The sequence below is a fragment of the Piliocolobus tephrosceles genome, chromosome 8 (genome assembly GCF_002776525.5).
Source record: "Piliocolobus tephrosceles isolate RC106 chromosome 8, ASM277652v3, whole genome shotgun sequence".
Lineage (NCBI taxonomy): Eukaryota > Metazoa > Chordata > Mammalia > Primates > Cercopithecidae > Piliocolobus > Piliocolobus tephrosceles.
The window spans coordinates 36,880,756-36,901,654 of NC_045441.1; the positions used below are offsets into that span (position 1 = coordinate 36,880,756).

Here is a 20,899-nt window from a genome sequence, read left to right on the forward strand (position 1 = left end):
CCACGTTTCATGTTCATTTTTCAAAAGATTATATAATTTCATCTTAAATTGCTCTATTCACTCACAAAATGTAATAAACATTCTCTATGAGTATTTATCTATACTATTATCTTAAGCATATTAGTATATTTTACTACATCATTGTATTGTCATTTGTTCAGTTAATACCTACATATTAAACATTTCAGTTGTTTCTTGCCTCTTGTTATTATATTCTTTTTTCTCTTTCATTTCTTTTACTGTTTCTGTTTCTTTTTATTTTTATTTTTTGGAGATGGAGTCTCTCTCTGTCACCCAGGCTTGAGTGCAGTGGCGCGATCCTGGCTCACTGCAACCTCTGCCTCCCTGTTTCAAGTGATTCCCCTGCCTCAGCCTCCCAAGTAGCTGGGATTACAGGCATGCACCACCAGGCCTGGCTAAATTTTGTACTTTTAGTAGAGCTGGGGTTTCACCATGTTGGGCAGGCTGGTCTTGAACTCCTGACCTCAGGTAATCTGCCCTGCCTTGGCCTCCCAAAGTGCTGGGATTATAGGTGTGAGCCACCGCACCCGACAAGATGTAACAAATCACCTGGCTTATGTATATGATGAAATGTTATTTTTTATAATAAAACTCTTGTATTGAGATTAAGCAGATCAAAGGTGATCCATATTTGTCTCCCATAGAAAGAGCATACGAATCTGTTTTCCTACCAGCAGTATATAAGAAGATCCACTTCCTTAACCTTCAATAATATTAGATGTTAACATTATCTTTAATCTTTACTATATTGATGAGTTTAGATACTAAATTATTGCTTTAGATTACAATATTTACATATTGACTATTTTGTAAATCTTTTGTTAACTGTATATTCATGAACATTGTGTGCCCATTTTCCTTTGGAATATTCATCTTAATTTTATTGACTTGAAAGCATTATGTTTGCAAAGCTTTATTTTAAAATCTTGAAGAACACTTGGATGAACTGGGTAGTGTGGAGATCATATTCTTGGATGCTTGCTGAGACTTTGATATTTAAGCTGTTTCTCATAGGTGTTAACGTTTGAAAACTTGCAACCAACTGATCAAAAAAAGAAAAAAGGCCGGGCGCGGTGGCTCAAGCCTGTAATCCCAGCACTTTGGGAGGCCGAGACGGGCGGATCACGAGGTCAGGAGATCGAGACCATCCTGGCTAACACGGTGAAACCCCGTCTCTACTAAAAATACAAAAACTAGCCGGGCGAGGTGGCGGGCGCCTGTAGTCCCAGCTACTCCGGAGGCTGAGGCAGGAGAATGGCATAAACCCGGGAGGCGGAGCTTGCAGTGAGCTGAGATCCGGCCACTGCACTCCAGTCCGGGCGACAGAGCGAGACTCCGCCTCAAAAAAAAAAAAAAAAAAAAAAAAACAAAACAAAAAAAGAAAAAAAAATTCTTTGGACATTCTTCCCAAGCAATTTGATGGTCAGGGTAAATGGGACTGTATGATTATGGATGAAACTAGAGTCCTTGAATATAATTGCACTCATAAGTCAAAGAAAGCAATTCATAACAATTTGGCTCAGCATTTTAATTTTGTCTGTTAAATTATTCATGTGAATACTTTCATGAGTTAAGCCATGAATATTTGATTGGTGGTTGATTCATAACCATAAACTATATTAGCCCTTTATTTTTCTCATTTATGTCCAATTAACATATATGGGAAGGTGGAGAAAATTTATTCTTCTTAATATGAGAAACATCTTTCCCCACAGACTTATTGAGGCTGTCTGATGAACATTTACTATGACTCCAGGTCAACATTACGCCTGTTCTGGCAGTTTAATAATTGTTCTAATAATAATTCTCATTACATAGAGGGAAAATATTACAAATCTCTTCTTTGCAAGTGAGGAGATGACATTCAGAGAGGTTAAATAATGTTCCAGAATCCACATGATATGTTGGTGGCTGAGATTAGATTCAATCCAGGATTAAAAAATTAAATGTTCCCCACCCCACAGTGGCTCTGATGATTGTTCTCAATGAGCCAGGTCAGCGTGCACGTAAATCACCACTCTCTGAGTCTGCTCTATACCTTTTCTGTTACCAGAGTAAGTTGCTAAGTAGATATCCAATACCCATTTAGTCATGTCAGTTTTGTATCACTTAACAAAAATCTCTTCTGTCAAATAAACAGGTATTTACAGCCATTTCCCTGCTGTACACAAATATGAGAAAGTGCACAGTTTGGCAGGCAGCTGAGAATGGGTGGCTAGATGTGAATGTCAAAAGCTGCTACATAAAGGCTAATTTGTGGGTTGTGACATCTGGTAAACTGTGGCTATTCAATTCCTTTTAGGCCTGAACAAAGTATGGCATTTTACCTTGTCAGAGAAAGAGCTTCTTAGTCAAAGGACTGTGAAGATATCAAGTAATTATCTCAGTAATTACTTTTAGAAATCCAGGGATGGGCATCCAAAAACATCCCAGTTATTTTAGCTTGAGTTAGATAATTCATAGATAATTCATATATATATATATGTCAAATTTAGTTTAATGACATACTTTTTCCTAGCAGTACAATCTCTCTATATGCTGACTTAATAACTGCTTTATGAGAGCTGTATGTGGATCACCATTGATAAATGCATTAAATCAGTGGTTCCATAGCCTGGCTGAGAATTTTAATCTTCTGGGAAGTTATAAAAACACATTTTTAACTCTGATTCTCTGGAAATCGGGATTTTTTTTCTGAGATAGGGCCTGGCAACCAGCATTTAAAGTGTTCCCTGGTGAATCTGATATGCAGCCTGGTTTAGAAACTACTGCTTTAACCACCTAATGCCTCATCCTCATTAGAACTTTACTCATTAAAATTAAACACGAATTTGCCTTATAATTTGGAAGTCTAACATGTGACTCAGCCCAAGCACCTCCTGGGTTTGAAAGTCTTCTGTCCAGTACAAATCCTGAAATCCTTAAAAATGAGTGTGCGAGTCTTTCTTGTCTTGGTTTCTGACCACCTTTAACTCTCATCTCCTGCCACTTGCTACACGTATGTGCCACATTCTGCTCCCTTGCTATTCACAGAGAATGACAGGCCTATTTATACCTCCCTGTTTTGATCTTTAGACATCTATATTTTCTTTTCTGCCTGTAAACTCCCAGGGATCTCAAGGATTCCACCTGAACGTCTGGGCCACTGGGCCTGTTTCTCTTTTTCCTCAACATCCCAAGGACTCAATCCTTGGTACTGACTCTTTCTGGCCTGACACTTTGTTACACTGTGCTGGGTTATTTCTTTACATTTTCATCTCAACCCCTATGTTGGGGACAGAAACCAAAGAGCCCAGCACCTGCACACACTGGGCACTCAGTAAATATCCCAAATGAAGGAGTTTTCTCAGATTTGCATTGTTATCCCCATGACGCCCCTACAACTCTCTTCTCAATGCTATGACAAATGATTTCTCTTTCACATGGTACAGCTTTAAAAATGTTCTCTTTTGGATCTTCAGACTTGTTTGCTGCTCTCTATTAACTGTGTTTCAGTTTGATATTTGTGAGCAGTGCAATCTGTTTAGTACATCTGTTCTTTATAAGACTGCCTTTCTTGTGAAATAGTTCGTACTGGATTTTCTGGAGTACTTTAGAGTCAATCACTGGGGAAAACTATCACCACAGCTGATTGATCCGGGTGAGTCCTGCTTTGGCCGTGGTTTAAGACTGCAGTCCATGGGCTGCGTCTGCCTCTGCTCCCAGCTTCTCATCCTCACAGTGGACAGAAAAGCTGCTCTCCACAGCTTGTTTGGAACGTGCAACCTCAACTCCAGATTTACTGAGATTCGCTGGTAGAGGCCCCAAAGGATCACTCTTGAGGGAGCGTAGCTGGAAGATCAGCAGATCAGTGATGCACAGCTCACGCTTTCCTTTCGAATTTTGCTTGTGGACCGCTCTGATAGCTGAGGATGTTTTCACATTCGCTGTGTCCCACAGAGCAGGGAAGCGGGAGCAGCGAGGCCCAGGGGGCAGGCGCCGGGCTCTCCTATGCCCTGCGGTGAAGTGGAAGGCGCAGGGGAGCAGGGACGGTGGAACTGAGGAAAAGCAGGCCGTGGGGTTATTCCCTGAATGAATCCCGACCCGCACGTAATCTGGGGTTTTCCCAGGAACGACCTGGAGTTAAGAACAGAGAGGAAAAGGACTGTGGAATAGGGGAGGAGGAAGCAAAGGGGCAGCGTAGGTGTGTCGTCCAGTCTAAGCGCAGCGGAGCGCACACGCCCTGCTCCTGCCACGGGTTGCCACGAGAGACTTCCTCTTGCATTGCAGGCTTCCCGCCCAAGGCCCAGTTTCCGCACTTTATGTGTGCATAAAGGGGACCCTCAGGGGAGCCCTGATGGGGTGGGACTGTGTGGCATTCCCATGGCTGCGTGATGCCGCAGGGCCACTGAGAGGGCAAGTGAAGAAGTGCAGTCACTTATGCGGAACTGACCCAGCCGCCCTTCCTCCCGCCCGTCTCGCAGGCGGCTCCCCAGCACGGCCCGCACCTGTGCGGGGCTTCACTCTGCTCCGTGCACAAGTGGCTGCGCTCCTGGCCTGGAGGCTCCGCCACACGCTGCGCGCTGGGAAGAGCACCCTCGCCGACCTGCTGCTGCCAGTCCTCTTCGTGGCCTTGGCGATGGGCTTGTTCATGGTGAGACACCGAGTACCCTCCCCTCAGACTCACACCTGGACATTACCAGCGGGCCGAGACCTACTTTTTCAGGTAAGTTGTTTTCGTTCCTTTGATTTCAAAATTATGTCAAGGTGGATTATGAATTGCAATAGCTTTGATACTTTTGAGAATTCTAGATAAAAACTTGAAATGTAAATGTTTTCATTATTTCCGAGGTCTGAATTCACGAGGAGATCCTTGGAGAAGCTCTTGCTCCTCTCAGGCTGTCTCAGGGCAGGCGCTTAAGGCCAATGAGGCTGCCTGGCCTCCGAATCCTGAGCCTCTGACCCCTCCTCATGGTGGCCGAGTCCCTGCGCGAAAGGGCGCATGTGGTCACCCACTGACCTGCAGAGGGCCCGCATGCCCTGCCCCACAGGAGGGCTGGATAGACTCCGGAATTTGTAGGATTCTAGAACGTATTAGATATATGTGATATATTTCACAAGGCCCTCCACAGTTGTTTCTGGGACAACAGCCCCACGGTTGCACACACCTCTCTGACAGCACGGACGAAATGGAAGCCCTAAGCCTCCCCAGGCCAGGGTCAGTCGAGCAGGATCTGTTGCCAGTGCGTTCAGAAGAGCCTGGGTTTTTGCCACCAAATGAATTAACTAAAGAACTCAGAGCTTTCTGGGTTGCAGATTCATACACAAAGGTTGGGAACCTAAAATGGAAACCCATCCCCTAAGTTCCTTTGCCTTAGTTTAGCGGGCTCCTCTCTAGATTCGGGACAATTTGTGCAGAGTCAGGGAGGCCCGCCTCCTGCCGGACACGGTCATGGCTGTGATCCCAGACATTACTACATTGAACATGCAGAATCGTCTTCAAGGTTGCTATAATTTTTCACAGTTGGGATGGGGAGACAAATGACTGGTTTACAACTACACAAGCATACTGACTAGGCTTTTCATCATGAAAACAACTAAGAGGACAGTGTCCTGCTTTTGTCAAATATATATGCTTATTAAAATAACCAGCTAATCTCTAAGAGCCTACTAATATTTGTGTAATTTTTGTAGTGATGTGTAATTTGGAGTTAGATTTAAACAAATACAGGTACAAAGTAAAAATCTATGGTAAACTCTTCAGTTTGTTCCCTTCTTGTCACACTCCTTAACTATAAAAGAGCTGTCACTAATTTTGAGTCTTTTGATTATAAAATATGTTTCTTGAAGAAAATAATACAAAGCACAGGCTAGCCAAAAAATAAAATAAAAAACAATCACACGTAATTTTACCAGAGATATCTACTGTAAACCTATTGGGATAATCTGCCACATGATATACATAATACTTGTATCTACATGCATTTGTGTTTTTTTATCACAATAAGATTACACTATAATACCCTATGTAACTCTTTTACACTCCATAATATTTTTGTATCTCTTATTTTGTGTATCAGTACGACCACTTTACTCATGAAAACTGCAGTACCCTGACTACTGAATGATTGTTTAGTCGTGTGTTGTTGGAGGCACATTAATTTATTTAAACAATCTCTTTTTGGGGGCATATAAAGGTTTATTTATTTGTTTTTATTTTCCTATTATAGGCAATGCTGTATAAGAATCTTTGTTTAGTTAGATTTATGTGACTACTTATTCTTCTCATCATATATTTCTGTTAGAATTTTGGGGGGCAAAGGCATCAGTATTTTTACGGTAGTTATTGCCAAATTACCCTTATAAATGTGTGCCAACTAACAGTCTTATAAAGTCATTGATTATTTTCTTCAACAGATATTTATGGTGCACTTACTACATGCTAGGTACTGTTCTAGGTGGTAGTTATATGTGTAATTAGAACAAACCAAAACCCCTAGTTTAGTGGGAGAAAGGAAGTTCGGTTCTCTAAACTCCAACTAATAGTTTTGATAGTCCAAACCTGATATTTCATTGCTTTATTAGGCAGCTCTTTGATTACTATTGAAGTTGAATATTTTCAAAGTTTTTTGGTTATTTAAAATTTTACTTTACATGTTGAACATATTAAGCATCATCTATACGTGTATTTCCACATCATATTTTGCTTCTAACTGTCTTCTCCTTCACCCCCTCCCCTCTCTCGACTTTACCTCTTGTCTTTTTCTTCTGAGACTGTTGAGAATTTCTCTACATGGTGTTTATTTCACTGATACCATTTTCACTTGACTTCAAATAACCATTCACTTTCTCTACTGCATTATTAATTTGACGATTACATTTTTCATTTGAAAGCATTTTTCCTACTCTCCCAGTATTCATTTGTTATAGAAGTAATGCACTTCAAAATTATTTTGAGTCTGAGAATTAAGATATTTTAATATTTTCTTCTGTTTCTAAGAGTTACTATTTTAAAGTAAGATATTTGTTTCTTCTAATTTTTCATAATGTTACTTAAATTATGAAACAGAGGCATTCACATATCTGGAGGTTTATTTTCTCATCCTTACAGAGGAGTCCTGCCTGCACAGGCTATATAGTACCTGCTCCATCAGTGACTGCAAGTGCCCCACTTCTAATGGTTAATTTCTGTCTAAAGAGAAAGGAACAAGCTTACATTTTCTCAGTTTTTATTTTAGTAGAATGGTAGTTTAGTTACTTATGAGGAAAAAGTAAAAAGCTACCAGAGAGCATCCACATTGATGGAACATTTTCTTGCTTTTTGCTGTTATCAGTAATGTTTGCAGTGATAGTCAAAAATTAGTGGAGGAGAAGAACAACTATCATCATTTTACCATTTTATGGCCGCTGTAACTGCTGTTGTTAGGAACTCTCCACTGGCATTCAGAACTTTTCTTCTGCATACTGGATCCTCTCTGAGTATGTACCTTGATTTCTCTGAAGACAACCCCTGTTGTTTTGCCTTTATATTAAACTTGCCTCTTTCCACTTTCAAGTGTCCTCTTATGAGTGATAAATGATGTGGCCATTCCTTCTTTATTGAATCTGAGCACCATGGTCTAAATCTTGGCACAGGAGTAATTCACAAAGGGGCCTAGATTTTCACATCTCATAGTCCTCCTGACTCCCTGTGTACACAGGCCACCCACGGTCACTTAGCACCCATCCTTGCTGCTCCAAATGTGGGACAACCGATTTTATAACATCTGTGAACCGTCTCCTTGGGAAAGCATATAGGATTGCCATTACACTCCCTCGCTTTCTCCTTAGGGTAACTCCCTGTTGATAGGTGCGTAATTCAGGCCTGCATGTAGCTTTCAAAAATCATGAACGCATTAACTTTGTGCTGATTTGGAAGGTACATATAAATCTTATCTTATTAGTGTTCTGACAATTCTCAATAGAACCCTATGCTTCTAAAATGTCAGAGTTGAGAAAATGCAATTATATATCTACATTAAATTCGCTAAAAATTTCTTGCAGAATACAAATCTTCATAAAAGCACAAACCAGAAGAAATGCACCAGAGAGGTTCTCTTCTACCTGAATCCTCCTACAAATGAAGGGGACAGATGACACCCCCTCAGCTTATAGAGGGTTTGAGCTTCTTGGGCCCAAACAAACCTGGGGCTTTGGCAACTCAGTCTCCAGTGGTCTCCAACTCACATGCTTTGGTGGCCAGGTGGGGAGTGAAGGCATGACATCCACAGGGCTGTAAAGACGCTTGTTTTGTGACCAGACCTCCACAGCACATTGACCTTATAGACTGTAAGGAAGGAGAAGAAGTATGGAGCATATCTGTGCTGGTTTGGGGTCTGGTCAGACATTCATGACTCAGGCTTCTGACTCAGTTTTATTCTGAATCAACTTGCTCTCTGACTGCTGTTTTGAGGGTGCTCCAGAAATTCTCCCTCCCCACTAAGAAGTGTGAGAAAAGGGTGGCAGGGCCTCTGTGCCTGTTCAGGGTGGAGGTGAGCAGCATAGGGCAGCCCCAGAGAAATTAGAGGAGGATGGTGCAGTTCTGAGAGATACAGTGTGAACACGGCTGCGCCTACTTGCAGACATCTGAGGCTGGTAAGACCTGATGGACCTGCTCAAAACCTTGAGCAGCTCCATATTGTCCAAAGGATGATATTGGCACATCTTAGCATACCCTACAGGTCCTCCTGGTGCCTCTGCAGCCTCTGCCACTCCCTTTATCTCATTCTCTAAACTTCAGAATGACACAATCATACATGATGTTGCTGCATCTCTCCCTGTTTAAGGAAATGGAAACTACCTTCCTCTTCTCAGTCCTCTGCCACTCCCACTGTATACACTCTAATGTTCCCAGCAAAATAAGAATGCTTCCAAAATCTGGCTCGGATGCCCCCTTCCAGGGATCCTCTGTGGCTGCTCTCTCAACTGAATGTCTGTCATTGTTGCGTGGATGTCACTGTGGCTTAACTTAGTGCTGGAGATTCTTGCCTTCCTTCCTTCAGGGAGACTTCCTAGAGGGTAACGATCAAGCCTCCTTTATATCTGTACCTTTAGTTCCTGCCAACATGTCTAGAAATGGTTACTTTCATTAAATCCTTGTTAAATTGAAATACTCAATGAAAATGAAATGTACCAAAAATGTCTTCCAGAAATTAACTTGGACAGGCAGCAGACAAACAAATGGAGCATGGAAAGACAGCTGTCTACACATTAATAATATAGAATATTTAGACTCCATGACCTCATCTTCTGGGATGGGGCTCTTAGTCCTTACTAGAGGAGATGCTCCTAAATATACTGCTAAGTTCACTGCATTAGAAAAACTTGTGAGTCCTCCTTGAACATGGACCTGACCCTGGCCCACTGTCTGCTGGGTTTGTTCCTACCCCCAAACTCTCTCTCTTTTTCTCATAGTTCTCCAACCAGAAAAAGACCTAGAAGGAGCAAGTGTAGGACTCCAAGTCCTGGTTGCTATACCAGTTCTTTAAGAACTCAAGAGGGCCAGTGGATGTATGTAGTCAGTAAGTGCCCACTGTCACCATCCCCTTCTCCTGTTAGCATGCCAGCAGAAACTGGGTGCCTTTTTTAGTTTTCTAGGGCTGCTATAGCAAAGCGCCGCAAACTGGGTTGCTTAATAGAAATGTATTTTCTCACTGTTCTGGAGGCCAGAAGTCTGAAATCAAAGTGTCAGCAGGACCATGTCCTCTCTGAAGGCTCCAGGGGGGAATCCTTCCTTGCCTCTCTAGCTTCTGTGGCTGCAAGCGATCCCTGGCATGCCTTGACTTGTGGCAGCGTCACTCCAGTCTCAGTGTCCCATCTTCACGTGGCCTTCCTCCTGCCTGTCTCTGTGTCCACATTTCCCTCTTAGAAGGACACCTGTCATATTGGATTTGGTACCCACTCTAATTCTGTATGAACTCATCTAATTCTATGTGGATAAACTCATTCCAAATGAGGTCACATTCTGAGGTTCTGAGTGGACATGACATTTGGAGGGAAATCATTCAACCCACAGCATTTCCTCCAACGTCTTCCTTAACAAATACCACTAAACTTGACCAATCTCTCGGCTGCTTGCCTACAGTAGAATCTCTTGGTGTTCTGTAAAAGTCACGCTTTTCTGTTATATGTAGAAGTATAACAGAAATTAAATTAATTGAAGACTGACAGTGATTGTTGGTGTATATTCATTGGTGTTCTGTCATCTCAAAATCATCCACCAGGTGTTGCAAAATGGTCACTGGGATGTGACAAATGTATCCTTGATGAACCAGTGATGTTAACATTCATAGAGAACATCTTCAATTATTTGCATTCTTCTCCCCATATATGTACAACTTCCTTTTATGTATGTGGCATCTTTATCACGTGAGATGATAGTGACTGCTTCACTTTGTTTCAGTAGTTCAGTGAATGGAAAGCAATTGGACAATTGTTTGGAAGAAATACAATGAAAGTTATTTTTCTTCTTATTCTTAGTAAATACTAGGATGGACCTAATATATCATCTGTGCTTCTGAGTGGGATGGAGAGGATGTAGTACACTCACCAGTAGGCTCTTGGAAGCCTTTTTTCTGGCAGAATAACATACAAAGTGCTGGCTGCCTCTCTAATCTCATTTTCTGGTTGCCCTCCCCTCATCTGCAAGGTCTGCCTTCACAACAGGCTTTGTCCAGGTCATGGAACATCAAAACTCTGGACCGACTTTGCATGTCCAGTTGGACACCCCAAGAACATTCTTTCTTTCAGTCATGGCACAGAAGCTGCCTTCTCAATGCAACTCACCCATGATGCCTTTACAGTCCAGTGGGAAAAAATAGATGGTAAACAAAATAGCTGAAACTAGTTGCTTGACTTAATTATGTATACATTATATGGGGACAAAGTTCAGCACCAAGTAGGCGTTTTTAAAATGTTTACCCATGAGTGAAAGTATATCCTTCATGCTCTACCAAACCATGCATTCAGGATGTACTTCAGGGCCCCTCACCCTGGGTGAACTATTCTTCAGCTCAACCCACCTGAGATTCAGTAATTTGTGAATTGCTGGTAGTCATACCTTTTAGTGGGATGAAATTTGAAAAAAATAAATAAAAGAGAGAGAGAATCCCTGATGACGACATTCTCATTGTGAAGAGAGTGAATTCACAGATGTTGGGTGAACTCCTTGGTTGGCACAAACAGGACCCAGAATCCATTTCAGGCCTCCTGGCTCTAATTCTCATTCCACAAACACTTACAAGGCCATAAGTTCTACCCTCAGAAAGTTTACAGTCAAGCAGAGAAATGGTCCATACAAACAGATGGGCAAGTCTTATAGGTAGATACTTGGTGCAGGGGTTGTGCATAAGCCACATGAGATCTGTTTAGGGGTGTCAAGGAAGGTTTTTTAAGGCTATATGCCCCCTAAATTGCTTCTTCTGAGATAAATAGGTGTTTTCCAGACATGGAGGAGAGAAAGTTTCTTCTCTCGTACTCTCTCTAAAGGAAGAAGTGTGAGTAAATGTGAAAAGTAATGAAAGAAGTCTAGCAGAAGCCTTGATGGTTTCTGGCAGGTGCTATAAGGCATTCTAAAGAGAACTGACTTTATTTTGCAAACACAGTGCAGGGAGGCATTAAGGAGTTCTAAAATCTGGGGAGTGATATGAGGGGGATTATTTTTGTAGCTTCCAATTATGAAGTCCGATTTGAGCAGTCTATCTGAGTCTCTTCCACTCATAGGTAACTTTTTCTGTCTGGAATTGTGTAAGATTTCTTCTTTATCCTTGGAGTAAAGGATTTTTTCCCCCTACTGTTTCCTCATCAAAACTGCAGATTTAAGTCTTTTTTCAGTTCAAGGTAGTTTTTTTTTTTTTTGGTAATTTTTTTAGGGGGGTGGATACGGGATGTCACTTTGTTGACCAGGCTGGAGTACAGTGGTGTGATCTTGGCTCGCTACAGCCTCCACTTCCTGGGTTCCAGTGATTCTCCTGCTTCAACCTCCCGAGTAGCTGGGATTACAAGCGTGTGCCACCACACCTGGCTCATTTTTATATTTTTAGCAGAGACGAGGTTTCACCATGTTGGCCAGGCTGGTCTCGAACTCCTGACCTTAGGTTTTCTGCCCACTTTGGCCTCCCAAAATGCTGGGATTACAGGTGTGAGACACCGCATCCTGCCAGTTCAGGGTAATTTTCTTCAATTATTATTCTAATTTCTTCATACCTATTTTTCCTTTACCTCCTTTTAGAATTCCTATCACATCTCATGTTAGGGTCTTCCAAATCCATCTTTTAATTCTTTATCTTTCCTTGAGGATTTCTTTTTCCTTTTTGTCCTCCTTCTGTGTGGATATTTCTTATACATCACTGTTTGTATCTATACAGTGGCTATCATCTTACTCAATTTCTACCTCTAATATTATCTTCAGGAAGCCATTCTTCTTGGTTTGAGAAAGTCCTGTGTAGGCATGTGCTTCGCTGGTTTTTCTTTTTTTTGTTTTTAACTTTAAATTGTGTATTCCTGCAGCACCTTTATTTCTCATAAGTATTGGCATTGTATGGGTTTTTCTCTGGTTGCTGGGACCCCAGGACATGTGTTTGTTATTGCTGTTTTGACAGATCAGATAAGGATGTTGCCTATCAACTGGATGAAATTCCAAGTCAAAGCGCATTTTCCTATGTAGAGCAGCAGCTGGGCTGCCAGTAATGTCTGTTTTGTTCAGGGAGGTGGGGACCTTTACTTCCTATACTCTGTCTCATTTAGGAATAGAAGGCATCAGCTCCTTTAATTAAGCTTTTTCTTGACTACTGAGGTTCAGCGAGAGGGGGGAGACTGAGGTCGCTGGAGATTTGCAGGTCTCTGAGGGGCACACTTCCCAGAATGGGTCCTTTCTGGTCCTTTCCCCTGGATGCTCTGCTCCTGTTCTTCACATTGCATTCATATGTGGCCTGGCCTGTGGGGATGATGGCCCTGAATTTGCTTGGCCAACAGTAAATCCCACAGAGCCCAAGGCCTCACCTGGAACCAGAAATGTATCAACACCAAAAGCTGGTTAGATCAGGAGAGGTTGAAAGATTGGAGGTGAGAGTGTAGGGAAGGAAGGAAAGAAGGAAGGAAGGAAAGAAGGGGAGAGAGCAGGCTGCTGTCTTCCCAGATGCCCCAGTGTTTCTCAAGGTTGGTTTGATCTTCGTCTAAATCAGAAGCACTGTGGGGACTTGTTAACCAGGAAGGCCCATTAGGAGTGTGCATTTGTTCAGCCAAGCTCCTTGGGTCACTCTGGTGCACATTAAATTTTAAGAGATGATTATTAGAGAGAGTGATTCTGTTTATGAACTTCCTCGAGAATCAGGTAGTAATTTTCAATTTCTAGAGTCTAGTAAGGACAGATATCAAGTGTTTCTAACATAGGGATGTACTTTAAAATATAGCCGGGAGTTTGAAGGCAACAAAAGAGGGATAGTTTAGGAAAAAGCATTTGAATTTTGTGGCGACAAAGATACTTTAAAAAAAGCTTGTGTTTCCTAATTTGTTAGAAACCTGAAGGCTGTTTATACAGAGGTCACACTGCCTACTTATGAGACATAACTTTGTTGTAAATTTCAGAAAGGGCCAGATTTAGGGAAGTAAAATAATTGGATAGAGATTAAGGATGAGGTCAATGAATTCAGTGTATTTTTAACATATCACAACTTGTTTGACACATCATTTATGAGACCCTACTGAGTTCCAACACCTACCCTAAGCATTGTGCCTTTTCCTCAAGGATTACTTCATTCCAGTAATGAGAACAAGGGTAAGCCTCCAGTTCAACTCCAGTGAAGATGTGTACTAAGGCCACCAGGCAGGACAAATGGAGCAGAGGAGGCAGGGAGGACTTGTCGTGGAATCAGTGTTCCAACCAAGGTTTCCAGGTCAGGCTGGAGATGGCTTCCAATCAAGTGTCCAGGATGTTGGAGATACTGACTCAGAGGGATCAGCACCCTCAAAAGCAGATCTGCCCAATCAAACAGTGGTTCTCCAGGGCTGGGCTGTGCTGGCTAGGCTGGGCTGGATGTCGTGTTCAGGATGAAATGTTGAGCAACAGGCCCTGGGCTGTGGAGGGATTCAAATACTGTTTCAAGACGCATAGGTAACAAGAAGCCATTGATAAATTTTGAGCAAAGAAAGTATCAGATTGGTATGTTAGAGAGCTCAGTAAAGGAATTAGAGAAATTGGGAGTCTGTAATGTTCCGTTCTATATGTAGGGTTACAGGTCACGCTGAACAGTAGCCTAATGAGAAGTTTCTTTTCACTGAGCTTACGTTTGTTCTTCAGGACGTGGTTGGAAACTCCTACATTTCCACCTCAGATCTTTCTGCATTTTAATGCTGATAGCAATTCAGAAAAATATTTTGGGCTCATTTATTTATTGTCTGTGAACAAAAAATTAATTAGAGAAATCAGTGGTTGCAGATTACTCTGTGGTTGCTTACATTTCTTCTTTCTTTTTTGGAATTTTCACTTATAAAACTTTTTTATTGCTCACAATAATTGTACATATTTATGGGGTACATGTGATATTTTGATACATGCATATGATGTATAATAACCAAAGCAGGGTATTAACCAAAGCAAGGTATTTAGGATATCTATCACCTCAAATATTTATAATTTCTTACTTTGGGAACATTTCAAATCTTCCAGCTGTTTTGAATATAGGATAAATTGTTGTTAACTACAGTCACCCTACTGTGCTACTGAACACTAGTACCTATTTTTTTTATAACTGTATGTTTGTATCTATTAACCAATCTCTCTTGCTCCCCTATTCTTCCCAGCCTCTGGTGCTTGCATTTCTTCAATGTAGCTAGTATTTTAAGTTCTTTAAAAGGAATCATTTATGTATATTTGTTAATTTATAAAGAATTCTTTCCAAAAAGAATTGAGGTCACCAGGTGTATCTATATAATCTGTAATGCTGCTTATACATCATTGTTTAAATTTTTGAGACAAGTGTTTGCAAAGATTCTTACTCAAAAAGTATTTTATAACTAACACAATGTAAATTCTGAAAAGTAATGAATCTGTACTCTTTTCTAAATACCAATTTAGAATTTTAATTAATTAAATGAGCTCATTCTCTTTCAGTCCAATTTAGAAAATCTTAAAATGTCTTTTTCTCTATGTTTTCTCAAGATTGTCTTATTATTGAGGTGTGAAATTTAATACAGGGTTTGTTTCTACAACTCCCCACAGTGACATAAATAGTCTTATTGCTGATGGTGTCTTCAATAAGGAAATTCAGCATTGGTGGTTTTGGCTTTCAGTAATGCTGCTTGAACTACAAATAGACTTCTGAGATGCGTGCCAGTAAAATTTAATGTATACTTAAAGCACACATAGGATTCTGTGTTGAGGATCTCTTGTTAAGAAAATGTAGCTCAATATAGCTCACATATAGAAACCAAACGCTATTTCTTACTTTAGAAATTGTTTTATTTCAGGACTATGTAATAGAACAAATATTCAGACCCAACTGGAGCTCCAACTTTAAGGGCATAATTTTGCAGATTTTAATATATTAACACAATATGATATGATGTAGCCTTTAAAATGTATTTTTAAAAACCATGCAAATATGTGAAAAATGGTTGTGTTATAACATTAAGTGAAAATGTTAAGGAAAATAATGTACTGTGAATGCAAGTCTATAAATATGCATATCTGATGGCAAAACTATACTTTTAATGAATTTTCCAATTTTATTGCTTGTTTGGCATTACCATAAAAACAGTGGAAAATTAACTTTATCTTACTTACTGGGAATCATTAGATGGATCAGCCTGACTAGGGCACAATGTGAGGTCAGCAGCTGGTTCTCCGTTCTCTGTTGGGAGCCACTAATAATCCCACGTTGTTTCCTTTGTCTCACAATGAACAGCAGCAGTGGGGGCGACGACTTGGACCTCACCCATGTTCTTCTGCGGAAGTTTAGAGATCAAGATCTGCCCTGTGCAGATGTAAACCCAGACCAGTAAGTATCAGGTGCTCTCTTCAAAAGTGAACACTCCCAACTGATAACATTGTAGCCTGGGAGGATCGTTTTTCTCCATGATTGGTTATTTCATGTCACAAGTTTACATTATAATAAAAAATAAAATTTAGGCTGGGCGCGGTGGCTCAAGCCTGTAATCCCAATACTTCGGGAGGCTGAGGTGGGTGGATCACGAGGTCAGGAGATCGAGACCATCCTGGCTAACACGGTGAAACCCCATCTCTACTAAAAATACAAAACAATTAGCCGGATGTGGTGGCAGGCACCTGTAGTCCCAGCTGCTTGGGAGGCGGAGCTTGCAGTGAGCCTAGATGGCGCCACTGCACTCCAGCCTGGGCGACAGAGCGAGACTCCGCCTCAAAAAAAAAAAAAAATTAGCCTAATGAGTAGGTTATTACTGAACGGGCCTTATGGGTATCACCACATAAAATGATCCTAAATAAGCTACATAATTACCCCTTTTCTCCCTTGTACATGCGTGCTTTATATTATTGCAAAGTAAATTAATAATTAATAGCATTCAATTTGTTTAATAAAACCCAAAGCTGAAAACAATGAAGTAGCAATTAAGTCTGAATTATGTATTAGCTGTTATTTACTTTTAGAGAATACTTGTACATATAAAAAATTAATTATAGTTTTTTTAATTTAAAAGATTTAAAGGTCGGTACTGTACGTCAATCTGGGGTGAATTACTTTGAAAGTTATCTTTTTAGTGTTTAATCATGGTTACTGTGACGACCTTTCTATGAAACCTGGAAAAGGGAGGCCTTTCTGTATAAACACTTATTTCCCTCTTATTTTGCTCAATTGTTATAAATTGAAGATTTACTACAAGTAAAGTGCTGCTGTAGGAACCAAGATTAATGTGGAATATGGCCCTGGTCTCAAGGAATTTACAGTTCTGGGTAGAGCAAATGAGGCAAGTGATAAAAGCAATAATGATTTATTAAGTGCCAGAAGTGTATGTTTTTAAGTAGTAAATATAAAAATCTAACAATAATACAACATTGGCAATATGTTTTCTAATTTGTGATGACATATTTTGCCCATTAGTCATATTGGTAATTAGTGTGAGACTGAAAAACTATTAATGTTCTCAGTAAGAAAGAATTAATAGATAATTAATTATGTTGCTTCACTCTAGTCTTTGCAAAACAAAGTAATTTATTTAACTAAGGCTTCAGTGGTAATGTTTTATTTTTCTCCTCTCTGATGGAATACACAGGGTATAAAATACATCTACCTTTGGAAAGTTGAAATGTAACGTAGGGCCCCACTGGGTCCAGCCCTGGCCCAACCTGGGATCAAAGAAGAACCAGTCAGAAAAAGAAAAACATTCTTTTATCTAGTCCTTCTCCTTCAAGGGGAAAAAACAAAAGGTGGAATCAATAATTAAAGGACAGCAGAACATATTGGACATTTTGTTTGGACACATATTTTACTTCCAGTTCCTTTTACATGGGTTGCATTAGAGTCTCAAACTCTCCTCCTCTCCTCTCTCTGTTCGGCGAGCTCCTGCCCTTCAGCCCAGCCTGCAGATCAGCCTCATTGTTTTTCTCCTCTGTCCATTCTTCTTCTATCTTCCTGGATTTATGTTTTTGTGTTTTCCCTTTTCTTTGTGAAATCTACCTAATCTATCCTTAACTCATTTCTATGTTTAATCATTTCTATCTATTTTTGTGGTCAGCATAACAAAAGGCTAGGGGAGCGAGGTACATGAAAAGATGCTGTGAACACTTGTATTAATAATAATGTATGTCCATGTTATACAAATAGGGCTTGATTCACTAGGACCCCAAATCAAAGCAAAAAGTTTTACTTAAAACCTGTAGATTTCCTTCTGTAAGTGCAAAATGTTGTTGAATTTGATGATATCTACATTTTACCTCCTTGGAAGACTTGGGCGATCACTTGATAATTAACTATAGGAAACATTTAAAAATAACAGATTAGATTCTACTGATAGGTTGTTTTTCTGATGAGATACTCAACTCTGAGTGTCGACTCAAGGGTGCTATGTTGAACTTCTGATTTGTACCTCCCTCTCATACGAAGACAATGAAGAGCTCTACAAAAATCCACTGTTGTGTAAATCTGATCTAAAATATGAGTTTTCTCACAGTAGTAGGTGATGCATAATTTAAAATTTAAAATGTGTTAAAGTTGTCAACTTTTAGAAGCTGATGGGTAGATATACATATTTAGCTTCATTTTAGAAGGCTTACATCTGGTGGCACTTCAGTGTCGAATTCTCCTACTATTTCTAACACAAAATGGTCACTTTCCTCACCCATTCTTGTTAATGCTTTAATACAGAACAAAAGTGATAGCAAATCTTATATTTCTATCAAACTTAAAAAGCCAAGTGGGGAGATGGGTAAGGTTTATTTTTGTAATTAAAAAGAAAGTTACTAGATTGCAGCGATATAATAGATCATCTTGGTACTCAGGAAAATCTAGAGGGCTCATTATTAGCCAAAAGGTGGGATCTTTGGAATCTGTCATGGCTGGTGACAGATTCCCTCTGAGGGGCCTGTAAAGATGAAAGTTGAGGCCACGGATCAGCAGCGTATGCATACCAGGGATCATTATAGAGGGGTAATATGGGACCAGTCTTTCTCAATCCAAATCTCAACTCCACTCTTGTTGGCTGTGTGACCCATGCAACTTGCTGAACCTCTCTGCCTTCCTCCATTTGCATCAGTGTGCTCTCAGTTCTGTAGAAAAAACAGTCACCTCAACAGCAGGGTAGCTCTTGTGGAGAGCTTTTGTTCTTTTAAGGTAAGTTCCTGCCTCAGAAAGTGACTCTCAAGACAGTAGGTCCTTAGAGCTTCTGCCTCTCTCTTCAAGATTTAAAATGCACCTTAGCACTTTGGGGAAGCCGAGGTGGGCAGATCACGAGGTCAGGAGCTCGAGACCAGCCTGGCCAACATGGTGAAACCCTGTCTCTACTAAAGATACAAAAAATTACCTGGGTATGGTGGTGCACACCCATAATCCCAGCTACCTGGAAGGCTGAGGCAGGAGACTCTCTTGAGCCCAGGAGGTGGAGGTTGCAGTGAGCCGAGACTGTGCCATTGCATTCCAGCCTGGGTGATGGGGTGAGACTCTATCTAAAAAAAAACAAAACAAAAAAAAAAAACAAAGAAAAGAAAATGTATCTTAGGTGATTGAAAACTCCAGGCATCCCTGTAGTAGAGAGAGCTATTTCATGCAGTGTGTCCAAACCTGAAGGACCAAATGACTGGGCTCCAGCAGCCTCTCTGCAGCTGTGTCCTGTAGGCCACTTTAGGGAAATGCTTTGCTAAGTCAAAGTTTATTTTTAGATTCCTAAACTTTAACAGAAAGATTATGTAGAAACATCTGATTTCTCATAGATCATCCCCTCTGTCTCTCCCTTTTATGGACATTCACACAGCTTCTTAGTGAATCTGTTGGAACACAAAAGTTGTTGGAGGCTGAGAAGTGCTCAAAAAACTACCTGTCATGGGCCATTGTGTACCTCTCATGGACACGTAGTTTTACTCTATAAAAAGGAGCTAGGAGAAGAATAAGGGAGGATTTGGAAGAGAAAAAGAGGACTGACATTTTGAAGTCATATATTAAATTATAAACACTTGTTAACCATCATCTAAGGCATCTGAAAAAGAAAGGCCTGCTGAGTTTCAGAAGTATAAATGGAATTATTTTTTTAAAGTACATATCAGATACAGTACTGTGATTAAATGCGTAACTCCCTTAGGTGTTATTTCCATGTAAACTCTTAGGTTTCAAACTGGAGTCCCTATAAGCTAGTCAGCCAAGAAAGTAGTGTGGAGAAATCTTTACGTTATTTTTGTTGTTTCAAAAATTACATAGACATTATACTTTGCTAACCTGGTTAATAGAAATGGCAAATTTCTTTTCACTGGGCCGGGCTTTCTTTAATTGGTGTTATCATACTGGCTTTCTCATTAGAGCAGCACACATTTTGCATAGAGCTGGGATCTCGACAGCTGCTTCACCTCTCTGGACCCCACGTCTTCTTCTGAAAAGCAGGGCTAGTAAGGATGGTGGTAAAAATATCTTTTCCAATTTTTGAGTAATTAAGAGTAATTATCATTATTAAAACAAATTTTGATTTACAAATGCCAGAACAAATATTTTAAAGTATGGGACTCATAAGGAAATAGAAACAATAGGGAAACTGTGGATCCAAATGTGTTTCTGAACCACTGCTACAAATGGTTTTCATAACTGTTTCTGTTGCACTATATTTCTGCAACAGAAAGTTTAATCAGAAAGGTTTAAAGTGGAAATTTAAAAATTGTTTTTCCTTAAGTGATGATTAAATTACTGTGCCATGCCACAAAAAGGAATTAGCGTCTTGCTGTTTATTAATTGCTACTTGGTACCTGGTTATGAGACTGGAAGCCTAGCCTCAGGTTCCACCAGGAGCCCTAGCCCCGCCGTGAAAGTCCTAGGGAGCCCTGTGATACACTCAGTACAGTGAGAAAAGTGAGCCCCATGTAATATAATGGAAATTCTGGCGTTGTAATAAAACATTGTCATCAGATTAACAGCTCAAGCTGTGAAAACAAATGTAAGAGCTCTGCCTTCTTGGCAGTAGGAGATGATTATCTTGTGAACTCTGTTCTAGTCTGATGGAACTCTCCTTTATAGAAATACAATGGCTTTGTAAATCTAAAAGATCATTCTAATTCTCTCCTTGTTTTTTAGGATGAATTCTTCATGCTGGCATACACATCCCTTTTCTCACCTAGAATTCCAGGATTCATGTGGCTGCCTGGTAGGTCTCTGCAGCATTTTTGATCCTTTTAAATCTAAAATTCAAGTGAAAA

The 20,899-nt window shown here is 40.4% G+C and overlaps 1 protein-coding gene across 1 annotated transcript in view; it reads left to right on the forward strand.

Annotated features, from left to right (window-relative positions):
- ABCA13 (ATP binding cassette subfamily A member 13) overlaps positions 1 to 20,899 on the forward strand; it is a 514,497-nt gene that overhangs the window by 304,994 nt on the left and 188,604 nt on the right. The window contains 4 exon segments of the mRNA XM_023226480.1: positions 4,485 to 4,659; positions 4,661 to 4,726; positions 15,945 to 16,034; positions 20,778 to 20,847. Coding sequence (XP_023082248.1) covers positions 4,485 to 4,659; positions 4,661 to 4,726; positions 15,945 to 16,034; positions 20,778 to 20,847 — 401 coding nt within the window.